This window comes from Heterodontus francisci, chromosome 1 (genome assembly GCF_036365525.1).
Source record: "Heterodontus francisci isolate sHetFra1 chromosome 1, sHetFra1.hap1, whole genome shotgun sequence".
Taxonomy (NCBI): domain Eukaryota; kingdom Metazoa; phylum Chordata; class Chondrichthyes; order Heterodontiformes; family Heterodontidae; genus Heterodontus; species Heterodontus francisci.
Window position 1 is genome coordinate 209,087,309 of NC_090371.1, and position 18,554 is coordinate 209,105,862.

General features: G+C 40.7%; 1 protein-coding gene across 1 annotated transcript in view; it reads left to right on the forward strand.

The window, feature by feature from the left end:
• Positions 1-18,554, forward strand: part of lrba (LPS-responsive vesicle trafficking, beach and anchor containing) — a 1,007,923-nt gene that overhangs the window by 857,495 nt on the left and 131,874 nt on the right. Inside the window, exon 47 of the mRNA XM_068041130.1 lies at positions 8,592-8,759. Coding sequence (XP_067897231.1) covers positions 8,592-8,759 — 168 coding nt within the window. The remainder of the gene's footprint in view (positions 1-8,591; positions 8,760-18,554) is intronic.

An 18,554-nucleotide genomic window follows, 5' to 3' on the forward strand; every position in this document is an offset into this window, starting at 1 on the left:
TTTATCAAGGCTAATTTGAGTTTCAGTAAATTGAACTGACAGTGTCTATCTGTCTACTTGGCATCATAGAATAGTAGCTACAAGGTTTAATCATGTTCTTAACAAGTGAACATCAAAGAATGCAAGATTTGCATTACACAATGGAAATAATAGGCTGTTCCATGTAATGGAGTAAACTATAACCAGCTGTGAGTGAGGATTCAATATTGTGCTGTATGCTATGGAACTCACAAAAGGAGCAAGAACTAATGAACTTCTTGCTAAGCTGGTTTGAAACAAATGTTTCTTACTATGAAGCATCATACCAAGGAAGATATCCCACATTTATTCCTGCTTGTTTGATATTCATTTCACTTATGAATGTTATTATAGCCTTTCTGTCCATCATTACTTGATTGAGATTCCTTTGTGCATCATCATAATGGATCTAATGTATCATTACTATAAAGAGATATTTTTGGCTTAAGAGAATCCTGTTTACACTGACTTGCTAGAATGTTGCTATCGGAAGAATAGACAATATGTATTCAGGCATTAAAACCCAGAGTAGTGGCAAAAGCAATGGATTCCTCCACAACTGAATATGTATATAAAATAACCTATTTTCTACAGTCATTGTCTAATGAAGTTGCAGTTCTGTTTAGCAAGCTGTAGGGAAAATCCATCTCTTGCTTCTAGATGAGATGCAATCCAAACTCATGCACCCAGTGATGAGGGTGGTCTACTCTGAGCTAGAATTCACTGTCTGTAATATTGAAGAGATGCAGCATGGTTGTGACTGGAGCAACACCAAGAGATACCAGGAACATAATAGCTACTACATCTATGCCTTGCTGTTAAATATCAATCTGAAAAGTCTGCACACAATATTAGTGGGCAAGCTTTACATACTGTTTGTTGCAGATAGCATCACTACCTATTGGTTTGTTTCTTGTCTACAGAAGTTTAAAACACAAAAAATAACACTTGCTGAGCTGGGATGACTGGAGTTTGGATTAAGTTATGAGAAATCTTTGATTTGCCTGTTGAGAACCCACTTTAATGCCTCCAAGTCCTTCTGTAGTCCCATAACCTGATGGGTAAAACTTGTCTCCATCTACACTAAGCCAATATAGGAAATTGGAAATAAGTAGCAGGCTATCAGCTAATCTCCAGGTTTCTAAAAAGTTTTACAAACAATGCTTACAGTATAAAATGTCATTGAATCCCTGTATTAAGTCACATCCCATAATTAAGTTACTGGTATGCCTTATATATTTTGTTGATTATCACAAAAATGAGGCCAACACCACTCCAATGTTGATAACACAATGGAAACAAAATCTTTATTCTTTGAGATATTGTGTGTGGAAAATATTTTTTTCTGTGGCTATTCTGGTTTTCTCTTGGTATTTAAAAAAACTGCCACATAAATTTGAATTGTCAATATTTTCCTCTACATTTAATTCAAAATTATGAATAATCTGGAAAGCACTGTATACTGAGTTAAGCAAGTCCCAGCTGGCAATTATACAGTAGTGCAAGAACAAGACTTAACTGCATCATGACAAAGTCGTATTGGAGCTATTAATTTATACTTAAATGTTCAGCTTGCACTGCAATATTGTGACATAGAATAAAATATATTTTTATTTCAGTGATGTTGAGAATAAGAATAGTCCAAGTCATCCAATAGGAGTATCGATCCATACAATCTAGAATTATGAGTATTCACTCTCCCTTCAGTACATCTTCCTTTGCAAATGGAAGAACTGGAAAAGGGCCGCAGATTTCACTACAAACGTCTGACATCAATTGAATGACTTAGTTGGCAGGAAGCTCACTTGTTGCAGAGTGCGACTGTGTCAGTCCTTCCCACTGGTGAGATGTCATACTAGCAGACTGGCTTAGAACTGATGGAGTCTGTCTGAACCCATAGTAGTGTAACTTGACTGTATCTGAGACACTCAGAAGATAGAATTTATGTTTTGTTTATGTGGCAGCTCTTGGTTTGCTTCTACATAATTGGTTGTGAGCGTGTAAATGCTTCAAAGTGCCCCACCTCCAGAAAATCAAAGTTTGGTTATGTAAACATCGTACTGCAGCTGAAATATATTTTTCTTGTTGGGTGGAGAGTAAGATTTTTACAAGCTTATCTTAAAGCAGCTACAATTCTATAATTGCTGAAAATTAAAGGCTTTATTCTCTTCAAGTACCACAAAATCCATTGATGAAATAACACTTTCATGTAGGTTTTGTGACTTGCAGACCTGGGGATGTAACATTTAATGGGATCTAGCGTTTTGCTAGTTGGCCAATACAAATATACCACGTTTCCTCTTCTCTTCTCTTTCTCCTTCCCCTCTTCCTCACACATACTTTCTCCCATGGCCCACTATAATATAAATTTTAATTGCTGGTTTGCTGACTGTAAGTGTATTTTAATTCACAACAGAAGTCATCATTTCTCATTGTAAGATATAGATAGTCTGGTTCTCTTATCAGGTGTGTAAATGATATACTTGTACCATCTTTATTCAAACAAATGGACGGTTAGTTGCTATCTCATGGTTGAACCTGAGATGCGAATTCTGGTATGTATTGGCTTAGATTGTCAGCACTTGCTATAATTACTGTGTAAAACTGACAGCAACTTCTGCTGTCCTTACATGTGCAGTTAAATGTAGAAATCTGGATGTTGCTGTCAGTGATACCCTGCTCCTCCACAGGATGCGCTGTTTCAGACTCCGTCAATGGAATCTGCACAGAGATCACTGCGATTGCGCGAACTTAGATTAATTACCTACTCTTCTTGTGCTAAAGACATGTGGACAATCAGTAGTAACTGAATTTGTAACTGGGTAATAAGTGATAATTACTGCCGAACAACGTCTCTGACCCTGAAAAATTAATTTTACAAATGTGGAGTCTCATTCCCTCAGGAGAAAATTAATGTTACAGATTTTTAAACAAAATTGTTTTCCTGTTTATTGTCTTTCCATTAATCCCATGTATAAGTCCCAATCTTTATTTCATTTCTGTGCAATGATTTAAAAGTCATTTCTATTTCTTGTAATTTATTTCCTGATTTGCAGTCTACGCAGCTCAATGAGGATTCTTAAGTCTGATTGGTTGACGAGCCTCCCTGCTGCTTATTCTGCTCACAAACATCACAAATCCCCTGTAGAGTGTGTCAAGTTGAAACAGACTGTGGATGACTAGAAGTCTCTACTGGCAAACCTGCTAGAATGTCTGTGGCCAACTGGGTATGAGGTGAATGGCGAAAGCAGTTCCTTTGCTGCTTACAGCAAAACCTGGGCCAATTTGTTACAAACAGAACAACTACCATGAGTATAATCCAAAGGGAAAATCCCAGGTTGCTGTATTTTATTTTGAACAAAATACATTCAGTATGAATTGTGTTTTAGTGAAATGCAAGTCCAAAAATGCAGATATTAATTTTTTAAGAAGAGACAAACAATTAAAGAATACAATTTTACAGTTTTTTTCCCTCCTGTTCTGACTTTTGTTTGTATGGTTTCATACCCTGGTATCGCCTGTAAAATTTGGATTCAAATTTCCTGTTACTTGTATTTCTGTGAAGTGTGTTGTGAAACAAGAAAAATAGCTGAACTGGTAAACACTATCCGTTCTCCAAATAAAAAAATGAATATACTTACCCCTGCCTGTAGTGATCTACTATATACTTAGGAAGATTAATTAATTTACGTGTTCTACTTTATTGTTTTACTTTCGACTCACTTTACTGTGTATAAGGTCCTGTTTCACTACCCACATATAAATTCACCAGTGCAGACATCCAGAAGATTCTTTAAAGTTTATAAATAGCCATAACTCAATTTTTAATGATCTAATTTTATTTCCAGAGATTCAATTGCCATTTAATGTTGTCTATTGCATCATTATCATTGTTGTAAGGATCATGTCTGTAAATTATCCTTTGGTATCAAGGAATGGTGGTGGTTCTAGTTTATATGTGACCATAAATAAAATTCTGTCCAAAGCATATGTCTGGAAGAAACATGGCAGCAGATTTCCATATGGTCAGCCTTTGCTCTGGCATGATGTACTATCTGATAATTCATTATGGGGAAAGGTTTACAATTCACTCGTCTCATTGTAACAAGAAGAAAATGTCATCCCATTTACAAAACATTTACAAGCCCTTCTTCTTTCTTGATTGAAAGTTCTAATTAAGTGGATACAGAAAATTAACTGAAATTAGCTGTCAGAAAGTCACATTTAAATGAATGATGAGCTGCTCCAGCAGTAAACATTTAAATGATATAAATTGCCATTTAAGTGTATGGTTTAATGTTTGTCATGCTTTAATGTGACATGAGACTGCAGTGGCAATCAAACAGCTTGTTCTGATTTGAACATATTGGAAGAGTTTTGTCTCCGTGTGACTGTTATACTGAGTAGTTATTTTGCACTTTGCTTGTAGACTGTATACATCTTCAACAATGTGTGCTTTCTAATGAAGCAGTTCAGAATTCTGGTGTTTTTTTCCAGTAAGCGCTTACTAAATAATGAATGTATTGCATACTTAGCTATTGGTTTGCTGCACACAAATTATGATGACAGAAACAACTCCTTGCACAGTCTTAGATGTGGAATATATTTATGTTGGTGGCAATTCAACATACAGAGGCTTAAACTATAAAGCTGTTGTATTATTTAAATTTCTTTATAATATATACTCGCAGAGACTGTCCGGCTAGTAATCTGGCTATTTTTCAATTATTCATCCTTTCATGTGAGCGTTATCATACATCAAGGGCACGTTGATGGGTTAATATGTGGGTTCTTGGCCATTATTGGCACACAGATCAAAAACAAAACAAAACTCCGTATAATATAACATGTAATTAAATTGTTCCTAAAAAGACTCCTAGAATATATCTCCATTTTGTTTAATGTCAAAAAAATTGTATGAAAATTACCATCCACAACTTCTGTATTGAAAAGACCAACTTAAAATCTACACCAAACTTATCACACTCCAGAAAAATTTCACCCCTCTGTGGCATATTAAGACTGCTGGAGGAGTACTTTCACTTGGCTCTTTCACTGAGTTGCTCTGGATGGTAATCAAAAAAACCTTAAATACTGTGACGCATTTTGCCGTGCCATTGCCAATCATTTGGCCAGTGGATCTACTTATTTGAAAAGGATGCCCCTTCACAACATGGGCTGGCATAATTATGGCTGTTATCAGAAGAGATGCAGCAACCTATATTAATTACTTGGCGACACAACAGCAACTTGCATTCATACAGCAGTTCTCTTGTAAAAAATACTTGACAAATGGGGTTGATAGGTATTGAGCACTAAAAAGAAGATGGGTGGAAAGAGAATCGATGGCTCAAAAGAGGAGTGTTTTGAAAGCAGGAAGCAAAATAGAGAAACAGTGCTTTTGGAAAAGAATTCCACAGAGTAATGACATAGATACTCCTGCAGTGGTAAAGTGGCGAATGCAGTGACAAGCTGCAAACCAGGATCAAAGAAGAGGAATAAAAGGTTTGCCATCTTTCCCAAAACTCCATGTTTCAATCCCTCCAATCAGGTTTCCGTCCCTTTTACAGTACCAAAACAGCTCTTATCAAAGTCACAAATGGCATCCTATGTGACAGCTACAAAGATAAACTTACCCTTCTCGTCCTTTTCAACCTGTCTACAGCCTTTGGCATGGTTGACTACACCATCCTTCTCCAATGCCTCTCCATTATTGTCCAGCTGGGTGGGACTGCTCTCACCTGGTTCCATCCTTAACTATCTAATCGTAGCCAGAGTAACACTTGCAGTGTCTTCTTTTCCAGCTCCCACGCGGTTACCTGTGGCATCCCCCAAGGATCTATCCTTGGCCCCTCCTATTTCTCATCTACATGCTGCCCCTCGGCAACATCATTCGAAAGCACAGCATTAGTTTTCACATGTACGCTGACAGCACCCAGCTCTACCTCATCACCCCCCCTCTTGATTCTTCCACTGTAGCTATTATCAAACTGCCTATCCGACATTCAGTACTAGACGAGCAGAAATTTCCACCAATTAAATATTCGGAAGACTGAAGCCAGTGTTTTCAGTCCCTGCTCCAAACTCTGTTCCCTAGCTATTGATTCCATCCCTATCCATGGCAACAGTCTGAGATTAAGCCAGTCTGTTCGCAACCTTGTTGTCACATTTGACCCTGAGATGAGCTTCCGACCTCATATTTGTGCCGTTACTAAAACCACCTATTTTTACGTCCGTAACATTGCCCAACTTCGCTCCTGTCTCAGCTCATCTGCTGAAACCCTCATTTATGCCGTTGTTGCATCTAGACTTGACTGTTCCAATGCACTCCTGGCTGGTCTCCCACATTCTACCCTCCATAAACTTGAGGTCATTCGAAACTTTACTGTCCGAGTCTGAACTCACACCAAGTCCTGTTCAGTCACCCCTGTGCTCGCTAACCTACATTGTAAATGTGTAAATTCATGTAAAATTCTTTAAAAATTAACTGTAAAATTTGCTGTATAGTTTATAAAGTTTTACTAAAACACTATCTGTAAATTTGGGGATTGACCTGCATGACTTTGTTTGGACTTTACTGTATGAAATGACCGAGCAGTAATTTCAGAGCTAATCTATTGTTTCACTTTATGTCATCGAAGTTCATTAATTAGGTTATTGACTTGATTTTACTCCCATGTGCCTGTTATTCTGTTTTCCAATGTGCCCTGATTTGCTTATAAGTGAATTGAACTCTTATTATGTGGGACATTTTGCTATATAAATGTATGCTACTATTGTTATGACCTTCTCTGAAGCCATAATTAGTTTCTTATTAGAACTTGATGGTTGCTGGTCTTCACCATGCGACCAGTGAAACCCTGCCCCACAGCAGTACGCTAGGTGGTCTGGCTGACAGGTTCTGAAACAGCCAGGGCCTTAGTTGAATTCAATGGTTGCGTAGCTCATAACATTTACTTTCTGGTAGAAATAAATGGGTTAATTTTATTGGCTCCCCTATGCTGTGATTCTTTCCAGCGTAGCATGTCCATCCGCTGTCCAAACGTAGCAGTGACTCTGAAACTGGCACATGACATACTTGCCCACAGCTTGGCCTAGCATCACAAATGGGGCAGGACACTGGACTGCATCATGATCAGCAGCTAGAAGACCCCAAGATCTCAGAATTCACCTGTAATATTGAAAACAAAATTGTCCACTTATCTTCAGACCTGTCTTCAACCAGTTGTGAGGTCCCCCTAAATACTTTAAGGAGGGTCCTGATGCAAGCTCCCAGCGTTAGCTTTCTGGTGCCGTGTCTAGATGTCCCTTCGCTCACAGGAAAGTAAGGTAGGAAGGCTGAGAATGCTCTCTCCCGCCTCACTTTCATGACAGATCAGGCCCCTGCCCACCTGCTGGGAAGTCTGCAGCAATGTAAAATGTTGAATTGGTGTAGCAGGTATCCACTTCCATTTATTTTGACCTTTCTACTTAGGGAATAGATGTTCTCCAGGGGAGGAGGTCAGGATAATGGGCACCCATGTTTTTCAACCTCTGACCCAATAGGCTGCCAATTATTTGATAGTGTTACCACCAGGTAAAAAAGAGGTCTAGGGTTCCCTTTCAGCCTTCACCTGGTCTTACCCTAACAGGGTTTAATTTTAAACACACCGTGTTTTTAGCTCCTTCTTGGTGAATCCTTTTTCACCGCTTTCCAATTATAAGGCAAAGAAACCAGCACAGACAGGCTTTCCTAGGTTTAAAGAAGAAAAGTTGAAATTTATTAAACCTAAACTTAAACTCTAATTCGGTTAACGCCTACGGATACATAACGCGCCCCATGCTAGCATGCATATGCGATGCACATGCAAATAAAGACAGAAAAGAGCAGAAGAAAAATGAAATGGAAAGGTTTGAGGCAATATCTGAAGAGTTGTTGTTATGGTTCTTCGAGCTCACTGTAGAGTCCTTGATTGTAGGTCGATCTTGCTTTTCGTTGGGTCCCAGTATTTTTAAACCTTGTTTTCTGTAGGAGACTTTTCTGTCTTGGGGTTCACATGAACTCAATGGATTCAGAGGCTTGTGAGAAAGAGAGATGGGAGGAGACAGATCTTCTCAGTCTCGGAGCAAACAGACTTTTCTGCCCAAACTGTTTGTACAAATTCAAAAAACTCGGGTTCCCAGTCATATGACTAACTGTCTTGACCATGTCCATTTTGTGTATTTGGCCATCTTAGCAGTCAACCTGGAATGCGAGCTCCCCCACCTTCAACGTCTGGTGATCAAAAGTTGATTGTGGGTTGAATGTGCCAGGGAATGGCTGCTTTGTCCTTCCAAACACTGTCTGTTAATATGCAAATTTATTTTCCAGCCAGGACTGATCTGTTTAACAAGTCCTTTCTCCACTCCAGTAATAGTTTAAAATCAATGTTCATGACAAAATTCATGTTCCTCATTCTTGACAGGTGGGGCCTAGCATGACAATAGTCTAAATGCAGCTCAGTCGATGAGTGGATTATATAAAATGTATCCATAGATCAGAAACTGAATAACTCATCTGACACTGATGTTTCCCCCTCTGTTATGGTTTGCAGGCTCTGGAGAGTGAGTTTGTTTCCTGCCAGCTTCACCAGTGGATTGATCTGATTTTTGGATATAAGCAGCAAGGGCCTGAGGCTGTTCGAGGCCTCAATGTCTTCTATTACTTGACCTATGAAGGAGCTGTCAACCTGAATTCCATCAGTGACCCAGTGCTAAGAGAGGTAAGTTAATGGTAAAAGGTGGTGATGTAATGCTACAGCGAATGAACCAGCAGGGTTTTTTTTTGCCAGAATTATATGAAATAAGCAGAAGCATGAGATATGAAAAGATTCAATCTTAGTTCAGTGACCGTCTGTCCTTGGTTTCCCAACTTACTTTAAGTAGCCTATGGAGCACAGAGTAAGTTTATTTGTTCTAAATTACCAAACAAAGTTAAGACTTTTTCATAGTAGGATTTTATTTTAAGTGTGCTTATCAATTTGTGATATTCAGTCACACAAAGCTTCAAAAATAATATTAGAGACTTGCACCAAAGAGACCAAAGAGCTTTAGAATCTGTCTGCCAAGTTAGTGAAAACAGGCCAATAGTTCTGATATACTTTCTGTTAACTGCCCTCAGAGACTTTATGATCCATGACATCTACACCGTTACATATCAGGCTCCAGCACAGTAAAAAGAGGGAACTTTTTAATCATTCAGGCTTTCAAATCTTTTTCCAAATGGAGCTATATATCTCTGATAATTGAAACCATATTGGAGAAAAAAAAATCTGAGTGCACACCAGCCAGGCACCAGTTTGTGCACTGAAGTAGTGTTACTGACTTGCCTGATGTTCTGAAAAGTCATTAGTGCATTTGTTGTAAGTCAAAACTTGCAAAGCACTTTTAAGCGGCACTTGTGTACATAATGTCATTTGGGTTGCAAAACACTGAATGTGGAAGTAGTTTTTTTGTAACATTTCAGTATCTGTGATCGCTGAACAGGTTATTAAAGTCCTGATCTGAGCTTTTGAAACTCTTGAAGGAGGGTGTTTAACTGACTGGTACTCCTTTTAAAAGCAATTCAGTCGTAACTTAACATCTTTTATTTTTTTCTTAAAGCGATAAATATTCTTAGCTTCTTTGAGGGGAAACTAGCTTGGGCGAGTGAGGAAACTGAGATGCAGCCATTAACTCAGAGGGCTGAATTTTTGGGGTCCCCCAAAGATGGGAACAGAAAGAAGGGGGGCCCCTGAAAATACTGGCACCAGGTGGCATGTCAATTTCAAGGCACCAACTTTGTCGCAGGCAATACTCATCAGGCCAGGGGGACGCAGGATAGGAATCCTGCTCTCCCTCCAATTCAACCTGTCAAAACAAAAGGACTTACGCGAGTTTTAGAAGCTGTCAGTTTCAGAACAGCTGAAGGCAGGCAGGCCCAGAGTAAGGAGCCAACCATGGCTTCCCCAGGGCATCACCCCAGCCCCATAAGTGGGGCAAAGGGGGACTGGGCACTTGGTTAAGTGGATGCCGATGGTGCTGCACAGGTAGCACTCAGCGCCCGGGCTTTGAACGGGATCGGCACCCACCCCTGGAATTGTGGGGGCAGAAGAGCAGGGGGGAATGCTGGTAAGGATGCTTGGGTGGCCACCTAGCTAGAAGAAAGGCTCCAGCTGGTAATGGGGGCACAACTCAGGATTTGGGCCCAGTGGGGATGAGGGGTAACTCTCTTCACACGAAGGGCAGAACCTCGGCCATCAGGCAGGCACGGGAGAGGAAAGAAGGGCAGGAGGCAAAGGAGGCCAAACACTCAACACAGGGTTAACTGCTGAAGACAGAACTACCTGGAAATGACTGAGAACCAGAGCCACAGAAGACTGTGACTCTCCAGGCAGATAGTCATGGACATCTGTGCCATCGTCGCCGAAGACTACACACGTTGCAGCACTGGTCACCATGCCTAGCCAGTGGTCACGGTGACCTTGAACCTCTTTGCTTCTGGCTCCTTCCAAGGAGGAGTTGCGAAACTTAGTGAGAACTTGCAAACAGCTGCATGCCATTACATCTTGCTAGTCACTGATGCCCTCTTTGCCAGGACTGAAGAGCACATTCAGTTACTGATCAATATGGCCTCGCAGGGACAGAGGACATTGGGTTTCGCCTCCATCGCTGAATTCCCCAGGTCCAGGACATCGATTAAACCCATGTGGCCATCTAGGCACTGAATGATCTGCCAGTGAGATCCATCAACAGGAAGGATTTCCACTTCTCAATATCCAACTGGTCTCTGACCACAACAAGAGTTTCCTTCATGTGTGCTTCGCTTTCCTGGCACCTACCATGGCTCCTTCATCCTCCGCCAGTCTAGGCTGTATCACATCTTCACTACGACCCCAGTGCATGGGTGGATCCTAGGGACAAGGGAAATCCCTTGAAGAGATGCTTACTGACCCCTCTATTGGAGCCCCAGACAGAGGCACAGAGACTATACAACCAGTGCCACCTGCTCAGTAGGAAAGCCATTGAACAGGCAGCCCAAGTTCTGAAGATGTGATTCAGTGCCCAGATTGGTCGGGTGGTGCCCTCCAATACCCTCTTGCAAGGGTCTTGGTCGTTGTGGTGGTCTGCTGTGCAGTCCATTACATGGCCCTCCAAAGAGGTGTTGACCTTGAGGATTGAGTGTCCCTGGAAGGAGATAGCTCACTGGGGGAGGAACAGGAGGTAAGAGTGGTGGTGGAGGGAGATGACGCTGAACAGAGAGGTGCCCCTGCTACACAACGGGTGGCCTCCTCCTGCCACCCTCTGGGAAGAGGAGCTCCCTCCTCTCCCTCATGGCCTCCAGCATTAGATCCAAGTCGGCATCGATGAAGCGAGGGTCTGTCCTGCCCCAGATGTTATACTCCAGAAAGCTTCTTGTGGAAGGGTTTTGCTGGAGCGTTGGATTTATTCCACAAAATAAAAAGATTACAAACATGCAGCTCCTCAATCAAACCTTCACCCACTGTCAATAAGTGTCTCTCTCAAGTAAGACCTTAATTAACACCCTCCACCTGCATATGATTAAACACAATTAACCAATTCCCTTTCGAAATAAAGCTTAGAGTTTAACATTTCAAAACAAATCAAAATAAATTCCATATTCTGTACCAAGCATTACATTGCTAGACGTCCCTCCTCCAGGACCCCTAACAATGTCTTTGTACACGCATTTCTTTTCGTTAAACAATCAGATAGTTGATGACTTGTATGTACCCATTTAATTTTGGAGACTTCCTTTCTCTCCAGCATTTGTTTCAATCCAGCAAGGTTAATCCGTAACCTATTTCCGCTCACACGTTTTGGAGAGTGTACATTATCCCACAAGGAGCGATTATCTACATAACTTTCAATGGGTATCTTATCTTCAGAATGCCCCTTGTACAGAATCTCAACTCAAAAATTTGACAAATAGAACCTCATATCCACTGCCTGCATAAGAGCCAGTGTTTCCACAGCTAAAGTTCTTTTAGCAACCCTTTTTATTTTCTTAGCCTCCCAAGCTATAGGACCACATTTTTCATTTTCACCATCAAAAATATTATGAAACCAGCTGCAGTCGAATACCCATCAGCAAAATTAGCATGTGAAGCATCACAAAAAATGACTAGTTTCATATTCTTTGCGTCACCTAAAGAACCTAATTACACATTTCTCCAGATTTAAGTTTTTAGTATTTTATTAGTCTTCAAAACATTCTCAACTTTTGGGTGTTTCATCGTAGTACTGAACTCCAAAACATCAAAACTAACATCAGGTGTAGTTTGAGTACACAACCAGTTTAATTGATGAATCAAGCTTCGCAAGCTTTTCTCTAGACATATCATCTTTCTGTGATGACCGAGCACAATTAACTGAGATGGGAGTAACACTCTCTAAATAGGATTGTTGATTTAAAGTTATTCCAGATCTGCTCTGATTAATATCTAAACCAATATATTTAAAAGCCCCACTAACTTGACTCCCAATCTTAAATTCTACCCTAATCTTATTAACACATTTCTCAAATTCTGCAGTATCACCCTATAAGAAATCATCAACATGCATCATGAAGATGCCTGAAAGTTTCCCTTTATGATACCAGTAAAACATTACAGGATCTGCTTTTAGTTGAACACACCCAATTTTCAACAAAACAGATCTCACTGAGAAATACCACACCCTGGAAGCATCATTAAGGCCATAGTTGCATTTGTTCAGTTTCCATAGTTTTCCTTCTGCATCTGCTGCCTCTTTAAGTGGTTTCAGAAACATTTCTTTCTGAAAAGTATCACCCTGGGGAATCGCAGCTTTTATGTTCATTGATCTACACTCCCATGAATCATGAATATGTGGTTAAAAGAGCTAAAAGGATTTTCCAGATCACTTTGAGCTGTGGGAGAGTCCACACTGTATCACCCAGTCACTCTTCAAAACCCCTTGCAACTAGCCTCGCTTTAGCCTTATAAGTCCTATCTGAAAGGACTCTTTCAGTACAAATGCATCCATGTGACAAGGTTGGCTGTCCCTTATCTAGTACCTTAGAATAAACACCACACTCCAACTCTCTAACTCCTTTTGTTTTGCCTCTCTTATTAGTTTATCTTTAATTTTATTGGCAGCCACCAAACGTTCACAGTCATGAGGACTTCTGCTTCTAGTTCTATTGTGAGACTGCTCGTCAGCCTGCATTTCATTGTGTAATCTGTTCAAAATACAGCCTCTACTAGCACTTTGATGTCTTTCAGGACTGCTGCTGTAGAATCTCCATCTCACACTATTGGAGGCTCTTTCTCCAATCCGTGATTGTTTCAAACATACGAATTAGGAGCAGGAGTAGGCAACTCGGCCCTTCGAGCCTGCTCCGCCATTCAATAAGTTCATGGCTGAACTGATTGCTCCATATTTCCACCTACCCCCAATAACCTTCCACCCCCTTGCTTATCAAGAATTTATCTACCTCTGCCTTAAAAATATTCAAAGTCTTTGCTTCCATTGCCTTTTGAGGAAGAGAATTCCAAAGACCACGACCCTCTGAGAGAAAAAAACTTCTCATCTCTGTCTTAAATGGCCTACCCTTTATTTTTAAACAGTGACCCCTAGTTCTAATTTCTCCCACAAGGGGAAACATCCTTTCTACACTCACCCTGTCAAGACCCCTCAGGATCTTATATGTTTCAATCAAGTCGCCTCTTACTCTTCTAAATTCTAACGGATACAAGCCTAGCCTGTCCAATCTTTCCTCGTAAGACAGCTCACCCATTCCAGGTATTAGTCTAGTAAACCTTCTCTGTCCTGCCTCCAACGCATTTACATCCTTCCTAAATAAGGAGACCAGTGCTGTACACAATACTCCAGATGTGGTCTCACCAATGCCCTGTATAGCTGAAGCATAACCTCCCTACTTTTGTATTCAATTCCCCTCGCGATAAACAATAACATTCTATTAGCTTTCCTAATTACATGTTGTACCTGCATACTAATCTTTTGCGATTCACGCACTAGGGCACCCAGATTCCTCTGCATCTCAGAGCTCTGCAATCACTCACCATTCAGATAGTATGCTTTTTTATTCTTTCTGCCAAAGTGGACAATTTCCCACTTACCCACATTATACTCCATTTGCCAGGTCTTTGCCCACTCACTTAACCTATCTATCTCCCTTTGTAGCCCCCTTATGTCCTCTTCACAAGTTACTTTCCTACCTATCTTCATGTCATCAGCAAATTTAGCAACCGTACCTTCGGTCCCTTCATCTAATTCATTTATATAAATTGTAAAAAGTTGAGGCCCCAGCACAGATCCCTGTGGCACACCACTCGTTACATTTAGGCAACCAGAAAATGACCAATTTATGCTTACTGTCTGTTTCCTGTTAGCTAGCCAATTTTCTATCCATGCCAATATGTTACCCCCTACACCATGAGCTTTTATTTTCTGCAATAACCTTTGATGTGGCACCTTATCAAATGCCTTCTGGAAATCTACATCCAGCGGTTCCCCTTTGTCCACAGCACATGTAACTCCCTCAAAGAACTCCAATAAATTGGTTAAACATGATTTCCCTTTCACAAAACCATGTTGACTCTGCCTGATTACCTTGATTTTTTTCTAAATGCCCTGCGATAACGTCTTTAATAATAGCTTCAAACATTTTCCCTAAGACAGATGTTAAGCCAGTTGGCCTGTAGTTTTCTGCTTTCTGTCTCCCTTTTTGAATAAAGGAGTTACATTCGCTATTTTCCAATCTAACGGAACCTTCCCCGAATCTAGGGACTTTTGGAAAATTAAAATTAATGTATCAACTATTTCACTAGCCACCTCTTTTAACACCCTAGGATGAAGTCCATCAGGACCTGGGGACTTGTCAGCCCACAGCTCCAACAATTTGTTCAGTACCACTTTCCTGGTGATTGTAATTTTCTTGACTTCCTCCCTCCCTTCCATTTCCTGACTTACAGATAATACTGGGATGTTACTTGTATCCTCAATAGTGAAGACCGATGCAAAATATCTGTTCAATTCATCTGCCATCTCCTTATTACCCATTATTAATTCCCCAGACTCATTTTCTATAGGACCAACGCTCACTTTGTTGACGCTTTTCTATTTTTAAATATTTATAGAGACTCTTAGTTTCTGTCTTGATATTTCTAGCTAGCTTTCTCTTGTACTCTAATTTTACCTTCCTTATCAATCCTTTAGTCATTCTTTGCTGTTTTTTATATTCTGTCCAATTTTCTGACCTGCCTCCCATATTTGCGCAATTATAGGCTTTTTCTTTGAGTTTGATACTATCTTTAATTGTTTTAGTTAACCACGGATGGCGGGTTTCCTGTTGCAAGGGTCACTTCCAGACCCACTATTAGAACTTGCACTGCGCTTTCTTACTCTCCCCTCCTTCACCCCATTCTGCCAGTCCATGGACCTTGCTTCTTGGCCATCATCCAGAACATTCAACCAATATTTAAACTTGCCAGTAGATTTTCCTGCATGTCTCACAATTGTCGCATTCTTTCACTCACTAGACCCCTCTGGAATATATGTCACCCAAGTACCTACTTGGGACAATTGGTCTTTGGATGTGATGGCTCTGTCCTGCGCATTGTGATCGCTCACAGTACCACTATCCAACCCTTGATCTACCATATTCTATTCCTCAGGACCTTCATCACAAAATACATGAGCTTTTGAGATCAGCTGCTCAGATTCTGAGATTTTGTAATCTATCCCAAATAATCATGAGGAATGAACCTTAACAGTTTGTTTTCTATGATCGATAAATACTGTCTTACCATCACAAACTATGACCTTATCAGGGCCATCCCTCTCTTCCATAATAATGCAAATCTTCTGAAATAATTTTGTCTCAGATGGCCTTATACGATGCCTCAGAGCTCTCCGAATTTTCTCCGGGACCGCAGCCTTGATGAAAGCCCGTCTCCCTGCATATAAAGATTCAAATTTGCTTATCGAAAGGAATTAATTGTCGTACCTTCCAAAGCAGGGGAACTGTCACACAGCAGAGTAGGCAATTTGGGATTTCACCCATAGACCAATTGATAGGGATTATATCCCCCAACCATCTGAAGTGAATTCTTTGCATGAACCACCCATGCCAGGGCAGTACTCAGCTTGCAGTTTGGTTGGTCAGCTAAGATTTTATGCAGCATTTCATCGATCACTGTGGATTCACAGTTGAGGAGTTGATGAAAATGTTCTTTCCAGTATTGAAGGATGGCATTGTCATCCTTAAGAAGAGACACCATCCTGTGAGCAAAGGGAATTTTGTCCATTTTATCTTAGTCTATACATGGCCTTGGTGGCTTCAAAAAACATCGCATGTCTTAGTCAGGATATTGTTGGATCTCTCGGCCTTTCTCGTCCCACCACTTGTCTTTGATCTTCTGAATTTGTCTTTGGGTGTCAGCCTTGAGCTGTTGGAATGTTGCCTTCCTGACTTGTGACCTTGAGTTATTCTGCCAGGCAATAAAGGCTGCACGTTCTTGTTCCCGGAGGTCACATTACAGCATTGTTTACGTCGAACCAGTCCTGGTGATGACGATGCTCGAACTCAGTGGTCTGGACACAGGAGTCGAGCATAGCTGACTTTATTTGTTCCCACTATTGTGAAATTGAGTTGCATGGGTGCAGAGTTTCCAGATTGGTTGTGAGCTGCACTTGGAATTCCTCTCTTCGATCGGGCTGCTTTAGGACTGAGACATTGATCATCATCTTCTTGGACTTTTGGGTCTTGGTGCTAGGTGGATGTTCATCACCGATCGAACAAGTCAATGATCTGTCCAGCAAGCATCAGTTCCCACATAGATTGAGTGACACAGACATCACTTAGATCTAATGCAAGTCTTGCTTTTATACTCCTTAATCTTGTGTCGATCCTCACTACTGAGAGATCCCAGATAATATTTTAACCAATCTACTCCACATACTGTCGACTATCTAACACAGCACTGCTGAATGAATCCACAATTAACACATTCATCACAGGACTAAAACCTGTGACTAGTACAATTCATTCAGATTCATCATTATCTTCCTCTTCTGCCTCAATTCTCTGTGTCATATGTCATTTCAAGGACCCTGCCTCCCCACTTTGGGCAATTCATCGCATAATGATACTTCGAGTCATACCTGAATCACCTATTAACTGTTCCTTGGGCATTCCTGGGATTCATTCGCTAATTATTGCAGTTCCAATTCTGTCTTTTGCTATCATAGCCAGACCTGCTAAAGGTGCTTTCCTCCTCATTCCTCCTGTTTTTAACTTTGCTATTATACTGGTGCTTGCGTCCAGTATCTGGACCATTTTGAAATCTGACAATCATTTAGTCCTCAATTCTTTGTGTCACTGCAGAATAAGAACATAAGAAATAGGAGCGGGAGTAGGCCATTCGGCCCCTCAAGCCTGCCCCGACATTCAAATGCTCTTTCGTGCCAGTTCCTCATAGCCCTCAACTCCCCAATATTTCAAAAATCTATCTACCTCCACTTTAAATACTTTCAGTGTCATTATATGTCCCATTTATTCTCCCTAAAAACTGCAGGAAATGACTTTTTCCCCAGAAATGTTTTTAAGGCAGCAGACGTCTGATGCCAAAACCAAAGCCGAGTGAGAACCAGGAGCCTGTCCAGGTGCAACACCTTAGCACAATCTAGCAATTTAAATTATAGCACTGAACCAGGGATCTCCAAATTGAATTTCCTCAATCTTCTACACAGTCTGTTAAAGTCCATGATATATTCTTCCATTGAATAACCATCTGTTTTCCCAAATCTATAAAAGTTTGACCATGCCTCATAGGCATTTAATAGATAATCTTTTTTGTGAATAACATCCAAGAATTCTAACAGAAGATCCAAACCTCCTTCAGTATCCAACTGACGGGCATCCAGTTCACAATATACCTCTGATTTTACTTTTGGTAGGAAGTGACAACGTCAAGGTCATACCTTGTTTCCTCTTTGGTAGGGACATAACCCATGTCCGCATGTCCGTTTCATTGTTCCACTGGTCATATGCTCAGACTCAGTGAACATCTGCGTGTAATCATACCCTGACAATTTATTTACTCACTTTCTGCCATTTTCCACAATAGCCACTGGGATTTTAGTTTTCCACGTGAAAAAAAAATCTTCGTTGCCAACCTTCATCTTTAGGCAACCACCCCTTGCTACCATGTTTTACTCCAGAAAGCTAGTTGTTGAGAGGTTGGGAAGTGTTGATGTCCAAAGAGACCTGGGTGTGCTTGTTCATGAGTCACTAAAAGTTAGTACGCAGATGCAGCAAGTAATTAAGAAGGCAGATGGTATATTGGCTTCATTGCAAGGGGATTTGAGTCCAGGAGTAAAGATGTATTACTTCAATTGTATAAAGCCTTGGTGAGACCGCACCTGGAGTATTGTGTACAGTTTTGGTCTTATCTAAGGAAGGATATACTTACCATAGAAGGAGTACAACAGAGGTTCGTCAGACTAATCCCTGGGATGGCAGGATCATCTTA